This window comes from Mauremys reevesii, linkage group 5, assembly GCF_016161935.1.
Source record: "Mauremys reevesii isolate NIE-2019 linkage group 5, ASM1616193v1, whole genome shotgun sequence".
NCBI lineage: Eukaryota > Metazoa > Chordata > Testudines > Geoemydidae > Mauremys > Mauremys reevesii.
Window position 1 is genome coordinate 36,087,648 of NC_052627.1, and position 15,082 is coordinate 36,102,729.

General features: G+C 42.9%; 1 protein-coding gene across 3 annotated transcripts in view; it reads left to right on the forward strand.

Moving 5' to 3' along the window:
* The first annotated feature begins 416 nt into the window (after window positions 1-416).
* The window catches only part of TSPAN5 (tetraspanin 5), a 117,016-nt gene continuing 102,350 nt past the window's right edge, over window positions 417-15,082 (forward strand). The window contains exon 1 of one of the 3 annotated variants that reach the window (XM_039541905.1): window positions 417-870. In XM_039541905.1, coding sequence (XP_039397839.1) covers window positions 790-870 — 81 coding nt within the window. In that variant the 5' untranslated portion in view covers window positions 417-789. Of the gene's footprint in view, window positions 871-12,536; window positions 12,617-15,082 lie in introns of those variants that run through there. The other 2 variants (XM_039541907.1, XM_039541906.1) reach the window with 2 other exon arrangements.

Sequence of the window (15,082 nt, forward strand, 5' to 3'; positions counted from 1 at the left end):
CGCTAAGAAAGCGGCTCTCCCCACCCAGGCAGGAGTCTCTTCTCAACACGATGCTGCAATGTAGACAGGGCCTAGGCCAGCCCCCTCCTCTCCTGCGCCTCCCTAGCCGCAGGCAAAGTGGCACAGGAGCAGGCTGGGGCTCCCGCGCCCCAAGGGTTGGGTTATTTGGTGCCAGCTGGAGAAGCCATTTCAAGAGAAACCTGACACCCAAGGGGCCGCTCCAGCAGCCCCCATGGGCGCTCAGCCTGAGGGCTGCTCCAGCTCCCCCGGCGCAAGCCCAGTCTCGCCCCCGGCCCCGCTCTCGCCTCGCCTCGCCTCGCCCCCGCCCCGCCATGTGTGCGCGGCTCCGCCCGCTGCGCTCCGGAGGCGGCCCGGTGGAAGCGGGGGGCGGGCTCACAGAGCGGCGGAGGCCGGCGGCAGGAAGGCGCAGCGTGGCCAAGGGGCTTGAGCGTCTCGCTGCTCCAGCGGGGACGGTCCGGTGCTGGCAGCATCTGCCCGGGCAGCGCCTCTGGCCCCAGCAGCCGCGGGAGGCGGGGGACTCGCCGGCGGGGCCTCCTCCATGTGTGAGAGGCGGTGGGAGCGGCTCGCCGGCCACCCCCGGGACTCGGCGCCCGCCCCGTGCATCTCTGAGCCGAGCCGCCGCTAAGCCTGCTCCTGCTGCAGCCGCTGAGCTCTGAGCTCTGCTCCCTCCCTGCCGGCTGCTGCTCGCCCGCCCGCCCGCGGTGCTACCAAACCCGCTCTCTTCGCTCCACTCTGGCTGCCCGGACCGCGTCTTCATGAGCCCAGAGGATGTCCGGGAAGCATTACAAAGGGCCCGAAGTCAGCTGCTGTATCAAATATTTCATCTTTGGCTTCAATGTCATTTTCTGGGTAAGTGCCGCGGTTTTATGGCTGTGGTGCCACCGGTGCAACGCACGGAAAGGACAGTCGGGAGTGTGTGAAAAATACAACACGAGAGAGGTGTGTGCGCGCATATATGTGGAGCGTGTGTGTTCATCCTCCTCCCCAGTCTCCCAGATAAGCCACATCCATTCCTCCCCCACCCCGGATCATACAGGTTCGCATGTCGGATTCTGTCTGCATCTTGAAAGAAAGCTTTCTCCCTCTTCCCTCCTCCCTCTGAATTGCTTTTGTTGTAGGTGTGAAGAGTGTCCCTCCCCTCCCCCTTTGTCATGGGAGAAGTAGAGAATTGACGAGACACCCAGGCCTGGAGAATGGGTTGATCTGCATGTGTTTATTGTAATGTCCCCGAGGAAAATCGTAGATCAAGTTCTAGGATCAATGCAATTTGGGAGGATGGTTACACAGTGACTCGTATGGATATACAGGGGTTTGTTGTGATTAGATATTGTTGTTTAATAATAATGGGAGGGAGGAAACTGCGTTCCCTCCCCTGAAGCCCAGGCTCTTACAATGGTTTGGGTGAGCATTTGCTTGACAGCAGTTGTGTTGCTGGTCTTGTCTTGGTTGCGCTGTATCCTGTGACACCATCTGTAGCGTTGTGTATGGAGTAGTCAGAGCCGTATATTAGAGTGTAACCTGCATATAATAATATTTCTAGCATGTTTTTCACATGCTTGTTTTGAATGAGACACATTTAACATGATGCATAATCTATAAAGTCATGGTCAATACAGCGGATGGGTTTATATGTTATTGGAAACAATAAAATATGGCCTCATCCACGTATATATCTTTTATTATAGCAGGAGGAGGGCTCTTGTATTTGTAAAGCACATCTCCTCATAATTTATACCAGTTAGCAATGATGAAGACAGACTTATTAAACAGAGATGCTGTAGGTGTGCTGGGGGGACTGTGAAAGCATGTGTGAACACAGACTTAGAATGCAGGTCTTTGGAATTTAAAGGTTGGCAACAAAAGATTCTGAACTCCATTATTACAGATGGGAAAACAGTTATTTTTCCCTTCTCATCTCACCACCAGCAGAGCTTCTGATTACCATCAGCATCCATGGAAAAAATAGATAAGGACCAGGTGATAACAAGTGTTTAGTGATGATGTGATGTCTCTTTTCCTAGAAAGTAAAGATGGTGACCCCGGCAAAGACCTCTGGAAGACTGTTATAGTTTTTTAAAGTGATTATTTTGAACAAACAAAAAGAAACTCGATTTATTTTTAACATAATCTTAAAATAGTTCAAACACTCATTTTATATTAATGTTTACTTGTCCCTTCCTTACCTCCTATCATACATGGTACTTTAAATAGTCACATGGTGTCTTTCAACAGCCATATCAGTTGTTTTGTTTGCTCCAGTTTTAAAGTTTTAAAGGTGTGTGTGTGTTTAATTCCTTTACATGTGTGATGCAATGAGCACAGATGTTTTCCAGCAAAAAATAAAAGCCCTTGCAGAATACTTGTGTACCATTCCAGTGGCCCTCAGGATCAAGGGGGAGAAGGATTATTTTGATACCCTAATAAATTTTATGTATAGAAAAAGTGTGGTGTGTTTCTTGGCCAACCAGTCATTTTCAATGAATGAGATACTATGCTTTTCCCTATTTTACTGTGCTTGCCTCATCCTATAAATACTAAGTATGTGGACAATGGCAGTTGGATCAGTGTCTTTGTCTTATGTAGGCTTATATCTTTGCATGAAAAGGACACAGGAGGCTAACAAATTATTTACTACTTTCATGTGGGTTGGCTGAGGCTCACTCAGTTTAGCTATCAAAATGAATAGCAGAGTTCCATGTATCACAGTTGAATTGGTGGATCCCAGATTTCTCAAGAAAGGTCCTTGGGCAATATAGTGCAGTGGAGAGGCAGCTGCTGGACTGGGAATCAGGAGACTTGAGTTTATTCCCAACTTTGCTGTTGGCTTGTTGTGTGGCCTAGATATCTGAATTTCCCTATTTGCAAAATGCAGTTCATGATACTTGCCCTCCTTTACAAAGCCCTTTGAGATATACAGCACATTTAATCTATAGAGGTGTTATGTGTTCTTATTGTCTTAGTTACTTCCTCAAAACAGTACTGGATTTTTGTGAGGAGAGGCTATCTGTACCACAGTTCCAAATAATAGGCAGTCATCTTCTGGAGTATGTTAATGTAGTTTTCTTGACTTGTTAGCAACTTGCTCAGTGTTCAGTCACTCAGCTGAGCCAGAACTCATGTAAAAGAAAAAATAATTTCAGTTGCCTATGCAAGGAGAGCAGTAATTGAGGATAACTGCACCTTTAGTTGTTTTAAGAATGTTATTGTGTAAAACATTCTCTTTCAAACATCGTGCATAAACCCTTCAAAAGTGTATAGTACCTTTCCAGAAACATCTAGCAAAGACTTAGTATGTGCTGTTTGTATCAACAGTTTTAAAAAAATGAAGAAAAAACTTAAACCTTCCTTTTCTGCATCATAAAATAGCAGAGTGAAAATGGAGTGAAGTGAGTTAGGAGCAGCACCATTTCTAACAATGAAAAGTGATGGAGCTTTCAACAGAGAAATGTTGTAGAGGTATTTTAATTACAGTTGGGATATTGGCACATAATCTAAAGACACATACCATCTTAACTTTACAATATAGAACAAAATGTACATTTCACACCTTTAATGTTTGGAATGAAGACAAAATAATCTAATTCCTTTTATTTAGCTTTGTGTTTTTACATGGGGAAAAAAAAAAAACAACCCAGCCCAAACAAACCAGAACCCAACAGCAACAACAGATTTGTACCCAGTTAGTGGCAGTTGCACCTGTGTATTTGAAGGCAGAATTGTGCCCTTCAGGAGACACCTCTTAATCTTTTATTGCTTCAGATAACATGGCCCAAATTCTGCACTCTGTAATGTTCTCCCAACTACACTTACTTCAGTAGAGCCTCATTGGGGAGGGGTGGGTTGGTAACAACAGAATGTTGCCTTGTTTGTACATGCAGTATAAATCACAACTTTAGATACATTTGTAATTTTAGGTTACATTTTTTTGAAAACCCAGAGTTAAAGACATTACATTTAATATGCTAGAGGTGACCTGCAAAGGCTTTTATAAAATTCAGGATGGTTTCCTGCCACCCTTTTGGGTGGGAGGTTGGAGGGGATGAAGGAGCATGCTTTATGATGTATAAAGAAAGTTTTGTTTGGGTTTTTTCCCTTGCTCATGTCTTTTCTCAGGTATTGGGAATGCCCGAGTAATCTTTCAGCAAAACAAGACTTTGAAGTCTTGGAGAAGTTATCATGTGAGCTTGCAACGCCTTAATAGAAGAGGCAGGGATGTCCTTTCTCCAAAACGTTACTTGAACACTGAAACAAAATATAAACCAAACAAAACAAAGATTTAAATATGGGAAAGGGCTGTTTAGTCGACTATCTGTTGCTCACCTTTCCCTTTCCAGGCCCTTGTTGACTAGAGCACTGCCCCAGGCTTTAACTTGATCAGTTTAATGTGTGTTAAGACATGCTCTGCTGTTTCTGCACCACACTTCTAGAGTGTATGTTACCGATCACATTCTAAAAACCTTTAAATCCTAGTCTAGACAAAACCAGTGTTTTCCAGCCTATGAGGAACCTGAATTCCTAATATAAAAATCAAAAGGGAAGAAAAATAGCTTCTGTTTATTTTATAATTACCAAAAACTCTTTCAGGCCTTCTTTATATGTCAGAATGAAGCCAAAAAGGCACAAGACTGGCTTTCCCCTCTGCAAATCAGTTTAAAGCTGTTGCCTTATTTCCGAGTAAATTAAGGCCACATTCTGTCCTTTGTTGCAATCAATGGAAACTGCATATGTATGTCTCAAGGCAGAATTTGGACCATACTCTAATTCCATTGACCCTAAACTAATAGAGAAGGGAGGTACAGAGAACTTTAGCATGTAAGACAGAAGCCTATTTTTTTTCTTATGATTCACCGTAAATTGCAAAATGTAGTGGGATGATGAGACATCAGCATATTACAAGTCATAATTTGTGTTTTAATTTGCTAGGCATCTGTTAGTTTTGATAGTAACCATATGGGAGTCTAAATTGTCTTCTGAATTACAGGAAGATAGTAAAAAGAAAGCTAAATATGTTGATGTAAGTGTCCTACAAGAAAAGAGTTGAAAGGTGCATTGACATGTGAGGGACAAGTAATTGACTGCTCGCTTGAATTCTATAGATAATTGATAGTGTGTTCTCAAGGTGACATAGAATCATTTCCCCATGACACTGTTTTCAGACATTTGAAAAATGAAATTTGGAAATACAATTTTAAAAACAAAAATTTTAATGAGAGATTGTCTTAGCATGATCTTTAAACAGCTTCTGTAATGTTTTATCCATAGAAAGTACTCTAGGAAGATAACCGTTCAGTTAAGGATGAATACATTTCAGGAAAAAAATAAATGGTCAGGATGCTTTCCCCCTCTCCATCCACCACTTCCACTCTAGATTCAATCCATTTACTTCTGTTGTTAATTCAGTCATTTTGATACATTGGAGAATATTTCATAATGGATGCCAGAAATAGAAAAAAGCTTGTGTTGGAAAATATATGTAATGACTGCTTTGTAACTCTGAAAATTGGTGAATGCATATTGATGTACTAGACAAATTGTCATGAGCTTTTCCCCCACTGCCTCCCAAAACTCCCAATCTATTTTTGTAGTAACAGACATTTTTAACCAGAAAATATGTCCACATTCTAAAACAGCTCATTTGGACAAAAGCACACAACTCAAATTGAGCAAAAGAGCATATTTGTATATATGGGCATACATACATACATACATACATACATACATACATACATACATATTTGCACATTGTATGCATGGGCACATAGAGAAAGTGAATATATGGCAGGGTAGTGGAAGGAAACAAATATTTTTCAAGTGGAAATCCAAGAAAGCCATTTAAAAAAATAATCCTCCAACCATGAAGTCTAATTAGAAAATTACTATTACCGAGTAGAAGCTTTCTGTTTGGGACTAGGAGAATGCAAGGTGGAAGTGAAGGAACTTTCCTTGAAGTACTAATATTTTTCTTCTCAATATATTTTAAACCAAAAATCAAATATTTGTTCTTTGTGAGTGGAAGACTCTGTGGATCTAGGGCCTTAAATAATACTACTGCTGAAATATAATCAGCAACCTTGGATTATTCTTTTCTTAAACTCTATAAGACAGTAGTAGTAAATGGTTGATAGGTGATAGGAAACCTGAGCTTGCAGTCAGTGAAAAACACAATAAAATTATTTAGAAGTCGTCCCCCCCCCCAACTGCGTTAGGCACTGATCCTGGAAATAGATCACTGCTCTAGTCCCTCATGTTTACCCATGTAGAATCCCATTGCCTTAAATAGGATTCTCTTTTTATGTAAGAGTCTGCATTGGTGCATTCGTTTGTAGACTCGTGGCTTTAAAGGAATTGGGGGGGGGAGAGGGAGAAGAAAGGGGTGACAAGCTGCCTCTTGCTGAAAATGTCTTATAAATTATATTTGGCACCGAGATTACAACTTTTATAAACCTGGAAGGAGCAGCTGGTGTGTTAATAAATATTAAATCTAGTCATGTTTAATACTCCATATTCAGTTACCTAATACCAATAAAACAGGAAGATTTGCCTCAAGCATTTAAGTGTAATGTTTTGTCTCCAACTAAAACTGAAAAAAATAAAAATAATTTTGCCCCCAAAAAACTTTGAAACCTAATTCTGCCAGGTAGATGATTCCAGCTTTAGAATAACAATATAGTGCTGTAGGATAGAATCTGCTTTTATACTCTTATTGCCTAAAATATGCAGTGTACTTCTCATATAAATGGGTGTTTGTCTGTCAATAGAACTGTAATGGGTTTTGTTATGGTGTAGGCAGGAACAAGGAGCTGAAAGGCACATGTGGTAACAGAGCTTTATTAGCAATGATCCAGAAGTGACCCTCAGTATTAACTCTTGAAGTGCCTGCCAATACAGCAGTACATTTTAAAAATCTTATAATTTTTCTTAGTCAAACAGTGTTTTTTGTATTTTGAATCATGGCTAAATCCTGTTGTACCAGCTTCTCTTCCTTCCCATGAGATTCTGCTTTAAAAAAGAAAAGTGCTTTGCCCACATAACTTGTTTAAGTCCTGCCCCCCCCCCTTTACAGAGTAATATTATCCTTTCTTAGTAATTAACTGCACTGTATTCAGTTTCATTACTGTTCTACAGCATAGACAGCAGAAAGTCTGTTCTTTGTTGGCTTGAGACATAATCATTTTTCTTCCATTGGCCTACATAGGTTTATTGTACAAGTTTGAAAATCCCCATTTTCAGAGTCAGGTTTGCTGACCTCTGCCCTGAACCTGCAAAAGGATCTGCCTGTCTAGACCTGTATGGAGTCCAGTGACTTCACTGGGACTTTGCACGGGTGTAGGAATCTGAGGATAGATCCCATTGCTGCATCAGTGCCCAGTTAAGTTAGTTGGTTTTATAAAATACACAGAGTTGCTCAGTAATCCCATCTCTTTTCTTGGTTTATATTAAAAATGTCCCTACAGGAAATGTTGCCCAGGGGATAAAACCTGGGACTAACAGGCTCTTTGGCTCTGATTGAGCGTGACCTTGAATAACTCACTTATGTCTTGACTTCCAAAGGTGCTGAGCATCTGCAGTCTCTGTGCCGCTGGGGTATAAAAATAAATGAGATGAGTGACAGCTAGGTAACATTTGTTTGTTTGTTTGTTTAAAGGGCATCAGTTTTCATATCATAGGTTCTGCAGATAATATTTCAACTTTCCAATCACTTTTCTCTGGACAGCATTTAGAACAGGGGTCTCAAACATGTGGCCTGTGGAGTTATTTCCTGTGGCCTGCCATAGGTGCCAACTCCACTGGCAGCCAAGCTCCCCACATCTCCCCACCAGCGCTACCTCCCCGCTCCTCTGCCTACCTCCCAGCGCTTCCCGCTGCTAAACAGCTGTTTTGCGGCACTTAGGACTTTCCGGGAGCGAGCGGGGATGCGGCGCGCTTAGGGGAGGAGGTGGAGAAGAGGCGGGGCCAGGATTTGGGGAGGGGGTTGGAATAGGGGCAAGGAAGGGGTGGAGTTGGGGTGGGGACTTTGGGAAGAGGTTGGAATGGGGGCAGGGAAGGGGTGGGAAAAGGCAGGGCGGGGCAGGGCCTCATGGACTAGACGAGCAGTCTGAGGTATGAAGCTCAGCATGAATGATTCTTTGCTGTGAGTAGTTGGGAAGAATGTTTGTTAAAAGTGGCAATATATTTTGTATGAATAGTTACTTTAAAAAGTTCCTGTAATTACACCTATGTTGATAGACTGTTAGTGTAGATCATCATCAGTGTTACTGACCACATAAGGAATAGTTACAGGTATTTATATTTTATTAAAACCCCTCTTCGCATTAGTTTTTAAAAAGTTAATACATTGACTTTTAATAGCATACTATATTACTCTTCTTTTTCATTTTTGACTATACTTTCGTATGGTTGTATGAAAAGGTTTCAGTGATGCGGCACTTGGGCCAATGTACTAGTCTTCATGTGGCCCTTGTGGTGATTTGAGTTTGAGATCCCTGATTTAGAACATGTATTTCAGTACACAGAGAGTATCTTATTAATGCATTGTCAATTTCACACAACTGGGAAGAATCAATATGCCTCTTCCAGGGATTTGAAAATCCCCTTGCTCCCACTGAAGACTCCTTAACATCAAATAATATTGAAAACCACTTCAAGCAAAATTTGAGATGTGTGGTGTCTTTTTCAGTAGCAGGGCCAAGAAATACAATAGAGACATTCTTGTGCACTTGTTCCACACGGTTTGTGCTCTGTGATTCTGCAGTGAGTGTATTCATGTTGAATCCTAGGCATTTATTTTAGGGAAAAGCTCTTTTCTTGCTTTTTGTTACACTCACTCAATTAAAAAAAAAAAAAAAAAGTTTAACAAGCAGCTGGTGAAGAGACCCTTCCACGGAATGTCCACTTGAGCAAAAAAAAAATCAAAGAAAGGTGGTTGGAGTGAGGTGGGTTAGCACTGCAAGTAGAAGGGGAGTATAGAAATTGTTATCCCCATACTTTCGTCTCCCAGAACATGGTGCTAATGAGCTAAATCCTGGTCCCTCTTGATCAAGCCCAAGTAAAAAGATGTGTGTTCCCCCCTAACCTCCCCCCCCCCAAAATAGTACATGGAACAAACTCTTCTCTCCAGCCTTAAAGTTGGTCTTACTGCTCTCCTTGGGGAGTTGGGTGTTCTGTTTGTGTCACAGCTTTCCCTCTGTTGTAGGATTTTGGGGGTCAGTGGATGCATTTGGCCTGGGTCCACTGATCAGCACTGTCAGTATTAAATTGATGAGCATAGTCTGAATGCTTAGATAAAATTAAAGTCCCCTTGTGCAGTCTCTTGACATTTTGGATACTCCCCACCCTCACACAGTGGAAATGCAGCAAGTCTGCTGCATTTTGGTCCTCTGTGCCTGCAGAGAGGGTGGGGACCAAGATTTGGACATTAATAAAAATAGTGTGGACTTACATAGCCTATTTAACTCAGGGCAAATCTACCCTCCCTCACAGAGCTCAAAGAAGCAATCTTTGTGCAGGGGTTCTTAGCATGGGCCAGGAGGGAGGGACTTCTCCTTCCAAGCAGTGGAGCACCAGCAAAGATGGCCGCATAGAAGGTGGTGTCTTGGCTAGAGGATTCACATAATATCAGATCTGTTGGTCACAGCCCACATCAAAGCTCCTCTCCACACTGCTAAGGATGGGTACCCTCCACTCTCCACATACATGGTGTTCACTGTATTTATGGGTCCTCCATAACTGCATTCTCCTTCCTCTGACTGTTCTGTTCTACTACCACAGGATCCCTACTATCCCTTATGTGTATAAAATGTTCTTTCTCTGACAAACTAGGGACATCAAGCTAAAAAAAAATCATGCATCTTCTCTGGCAGGGGTTTTGTTATATCACATGGTGCATATGTTGTCAGACTGCCTTTTGTGAAAACAAATAACCCTTCCGTCGCCCCCCAATAGATACATGTACTCTTTGAAATGTCATGTGAATATATGTGATTAACATTATTTTTGGCTGTCGATGCTGGTGGAAGAGGGGTGGTGGCTGTCATGAAGGCACAAAGGCATGCTTGCCAACTAGAACAGTACGGAAGGAAGGCCTGTTAGATTGATTCCAGATGTTGATTATATCTGGCCTATTCTAGAATGGCAAAGTAAGTAGGAAATATAACCAAGAATCTGTTCAAGGTAGGAAACCAGTTTTCAAAATTGGAAAGCCTCTTCCCCTTGTGCCAAAAATAAAATTACATGGAAATTATGTCTGTATCAATAGGGCCTGACTCTGACCTGACTTCATCGTGATCATCACTCCCATAACCGCATTGAGCAATCAGCCAATTGTCTCCACCCCTGACGATTTGTGTGTCAGTACTTGAGTCTCCACAAGGTCCATTCCTGTCCACTCTTTTATGTTGTCAATCCATCTCTTCTTCTGGCTACCTCTTCTTCTCTTCCCCTGTATTATCCCTTGGAGGATGATCTCGGATAGGCCAGATGATCTTGTTACATGGCCGTACCATTTCAGCTTGTGCTGCTTCACGGTTGTCAAGAGGTCTTCATATGACCCAGCGCATTGGGGGGTGATGTTGTGGACCTCTTAATTAGTGACGTGGTTGAAGCAGGAGATGCCCAGGATTTTACAGCAGCATCTCATCTCTACTACCTGTGTTTTCCGTTCATGTTCTGCCATAAGGGTCCAGATTCTCAGCCGTCTGGTGAGAGCCTCTGATGTGAGCGTTGCATGGCAGGGGTTGGGGGCAGGAGGGGCCCAGTGCCTGCAGGCAGCAGGATGGTGGTGACATGCTGGGTGATGGTAATGAGGGCCTATGGGGCAGGGATCCAGCGTCCTCCCACCCACCCTGCTCCAAGGTGCGCTCGCTCCCCAGATAACCTCATCATGCCCCTCCATCTTAGATCGTAAGATTCTTGGAGCTGGGACTAAGTGGTTTTTATTTGTTCTGGGAAGTGCCTAGCAGACATTTGGTGTTGTGCTCTATTAATAATAATCACTGACCAGGGTTGGGCATGGAGCGGGCAGACACTGTAAAATGCTCCAGTGGTGCATTTCCATCCTCATCTGCTGGTGTCTTCTGAACAGAGACTATTCCTCGTACTAACCTGTTCAGTGATGTGGAGAAATGAGCACCAAACTCACTGTAACTTGCTACTTCCTTCAGTTCAGGCATGTAAGTGCAGTAACTCCACCATTTACCACCCTAGTCCCTTTTTCTTTCCTAATCTTCAGTTATATTATTTGAGGGGTAGGGGAGAGGTGGGGAAGCAGTGTTTCATAAAAATGGGGAATTCCTTATTGTCTTAGGAGCAAGCAGAGTGCTTGTCATGAATTCCTTTCTATTGCCCAGCAATATTGGCGGTGGTAATAGGGTAGTTAAGGATGGGATTTTCAGACATGCCTGAATGATTAGTAGCACAAAGTCCTATTGACTCAATCATTTGGGGAGGGATTTTCAAAAGCACCTATGTGGCTGGTAGGCGGAGGCTCACTTAAGCCTTATCTGCGCTAAGCTTTCTCTTAATATTTCTTACTGCTGCATTCCTATTGGTGGGAACTCTGGCTGTCTCGACCACCACAATGTCTAGGCTTGCTTTGAGCAGAGCTGGGTGACATGGTGGTCTAAAAGTGCTAGCAACTTGTCTGTGCTAGAGCTCCCCCTGTTCCTACCACTATGGTAGGAAATGTTAAGAAAAAAAAACTTGGAAGCAGCCTAAGGGTTTGGAGAGAAGGGAGAAGAGAGATCCTCCTTTGTCTAGTCAGACTTCACTGTATGCTTATGCTTATTTTGTGTATTAACCGATTCATTTGTCCCTTTGGTGTAGGAAAAGGGCTGGGAAGATGCTAGTCTGCACTCTTATTTTCCACTTCTGTGTTAAAGGATGTCTAGTATTTTGCCTTTTGTGTGTGTGTGGTGGCTTTTTTTTTTTTTAAGTTTAAAGGATATTTTTGGTTTGATGGAGGTAAATTAGACTTGCTTCCTGAAGCCCAGACATTGCTCTCATGAGGCTAAGCTGGGGTAGAGGATTAAGCAGTTACACAAGGTGGGAAGACTTACATTCCAGGAGTACGCAGAGACAAGCTAAAATGTTGTTATGCCTATATGTACCCTTCATTCTTTACCTCACAAAGGTAATCTCATAAACTCTAGTAGGGATAATTACCTGTGTCCTAACTTGTATGTGTTATCTGCACCTACAACTTGTTTGTTCTACTCGCTCAATGCAGAGGAAAGCCATAGGAGAAGAAGCATAGCCTCTTCCACTATTTAGACTTGTGTATCTTCCTCTAATGCACCCATCAAAAAAAAACCCTACCACTCACTGTAGGTAGTTTCTTCATGTTTAGCCAATAAGTTGCTACAGTGATTAGGCATTCTCTACATCAGAACCTGTTCTTGAACAGGTTTCAGCTGGGAAGAGTTCTGATTCTTTATGTATTTAGTGGTGTTCCGGGAGTTTTAGTGTGGTAGCAGACCACCGGGCATGGAGGAGAGTGGTTCTGCTGGTCACTTTCGGAGCTTGGTGTGGGAAACTGCCAGTGCTTAAAGTGGGAGTTGTCAGGAGGGCTTTTCTTTCTACTCATGGCACATCTCCCCAGGTGAGAGTTAGAGCCTGGGAGGCAATTGCTGCTTATTATTTTTTCCAGTCAGATGCTTTGGAGTCTTGGGGGCCAAATTCTCAGTTACACTAAAGCTGCTTTTACCCCACTCTGCCAGTGTAAAGGGGCCTCAAAGTGGGGGTATATTACATTGATGCCGAGTGATGTAAACTGGTTGTACTGTAAATGAGAACCAATCCCTTGGTGTCAAAGCCTGTTCTTGTGAGTGGAATTTGGCCCTTGGTCTGAGGTATCTGGAAAAGTTGCTGTGTTGGAAGGATTTAGTCAGTTCCCACTGTAGGAAGGGTGGGCTTGGGCTTGTATATTGAGTGCTGTGGGTAGGTGGTGAGAAGAAGGGCATAAGCGTTTCCTTGAGGAAGGGCGGGGGAGTGGAGCTCAGTGCTTCTCATCCTAAGAGCACGAGGTACCTTATTTTTAGGGAGACTGTTTCTGAAGCTCAAAATAAGTGGTGCTTGGCTACAGCAAATGAGCTTTGTTTTCTGTTCCTGCCTCCGAGTGTAACTTGTGTGATTATATCTGGTTGCTGGTATTGGATTGGCCCATAGAGTGTGCTCTGATGTGCCGTTTGTCTGTAGAGCTTTTTTTATGTAAAAACTGAAAAATCCCCATCTTTCGGAAAACTAAACAACCATGCACAAAAGGCATCTCAAAACTCACAGAAATCAAACTGTCAAACACATCGAGGGTTCGAAATAATAATACACTCGGCCAAGATCAATTAAACTCCTTCCTCCTCCTCTCTCTCCCCTCAGAGTAATATTAATTTTAAATGAGCCCTATGCATAGCTGCCTCACATCAAATGCTCTGCTGCTGTAGAGTTCCTCCATTTAGCATATGCAGCACAAAGACTGCTTCAGAGTTGGTAACGTTTGGGGCCTTGTTATGCAGCCTCTTCATATGAGCAGCTCCCATTGACTCTGAAGGGAGTTGCTTGGTGCAGGCGCTGTATAATCAGGCCCTTGGTTAAAAACCAATGTAAAAAAGATGTGAAAAGACTTCGAAAGAGCTGGCCTTAGCCGTGCCTTAGTAGCTAAGAGCTGATATGGAGGAGAAGGATGTGTAGATGCAGCTGACAAGCTCTTGCGGAGAAAAAGTGGACTCACAATGTTGTTGTTTTCCCACTTTTCCCTTTTTCATTTCTTGAGATAAGAAATAAATATATTTAAATGTTTTTGTTCAATGGAGGTAAAGTCTCTCTTCTAAGTTGTAGCAGCATCATGTGCATCTAATGCATCTGGCACTGAGAGAATACAATAGTCAGTGCATACAGATTTCAGAGTAGCAGCCGTGTTAGTCTGTATCCGCAAAAAAAACAGGAGTACTTGTGGCACCTTAAAGACTAACAAATTTATTGTAGCATGAGCTTTCGTGAGCTAAAGCTCACTTCTTCGGATGCATAGAATGGAACACACAGACAGGAGATATTTATACATACAGAGAACATGAAAAGGTGGAAGTATGCATACCAACAGGCAGAGTCTAATCAATTGAGATGAGCTATCGTTAGCAGGAGGAAAAAAAAACTTTTTGAAGTGATAATTAAGATGGCCCATAGAAGGTGTGAGGAGAACTTAACATAGGGAAATAGAATCAATTGGTGTAATGACCCAACCATTCCCAGTCTTTATTTAGACCACAGTTAATGGTATCTAGTTTGCATATTAATTCAAGTTCAGCAGTCTCTCTTTGGAGTCTGTTTTTGAAGTTTTTTTGTTGCAAAATTGCCACCTTCAAGTCTGTCACTGAGTGGTTAGGAAGGTTGAAGTGTTCTCCCACTGGTTTTTGAATGTTATGATTCCTGATGTAAGATTTTTGTCCATTTATTCTTTTGTAGAGACTGTCCGGTTTGGCCAATGTACATGGCAGAGGGGCATTGCTGGCACATGATGGCATATATCACGTTGGTAGATGTGCAGGTGTACGAGCCCCTGATGGTGTGTCTGATGTGATTAGGTCCTGTGATGGTGTCACTTGAATGGATATGTGGACAGAGCTGGCATCGGGCTTTATTGCAAGGATAGGTTCCTGGGTTAGTGTTTATGTTGTATGGTGTGCGGTTGCTGGTGAGTATTTGCTTCAGGTTGGGAGGCTGTCTATAAGCAAGGACTGGCCTGTCTCCCAAGATCTGTGAGAGTGAGGGATCATCTTTAAGGATAGGTTGTAAATCTTTGATGATGCGCTGGAGAGGTTTTAGTTGGGGGCTGTAGGTGATGGCTAGTGGTGTTCTGTTATTTTCTTTTTTAGGCCTGTCCTGTAGTAGGTGGCTTCTGGGTACTCTTCTGGCTCTGTCAATCTGTTTTTTCACTTCAGCAGGTGGGTATTGTAGGTTTAAGAATGCTTGATAGAGATCTTGTAGGTGTTTATCTCTGTCCCAGGGATTGGAGCAAATACGGTTGTATCTTAGAGCTTGGCTGTAGACAATGGATCGTGTGGTGTGTCCGGGA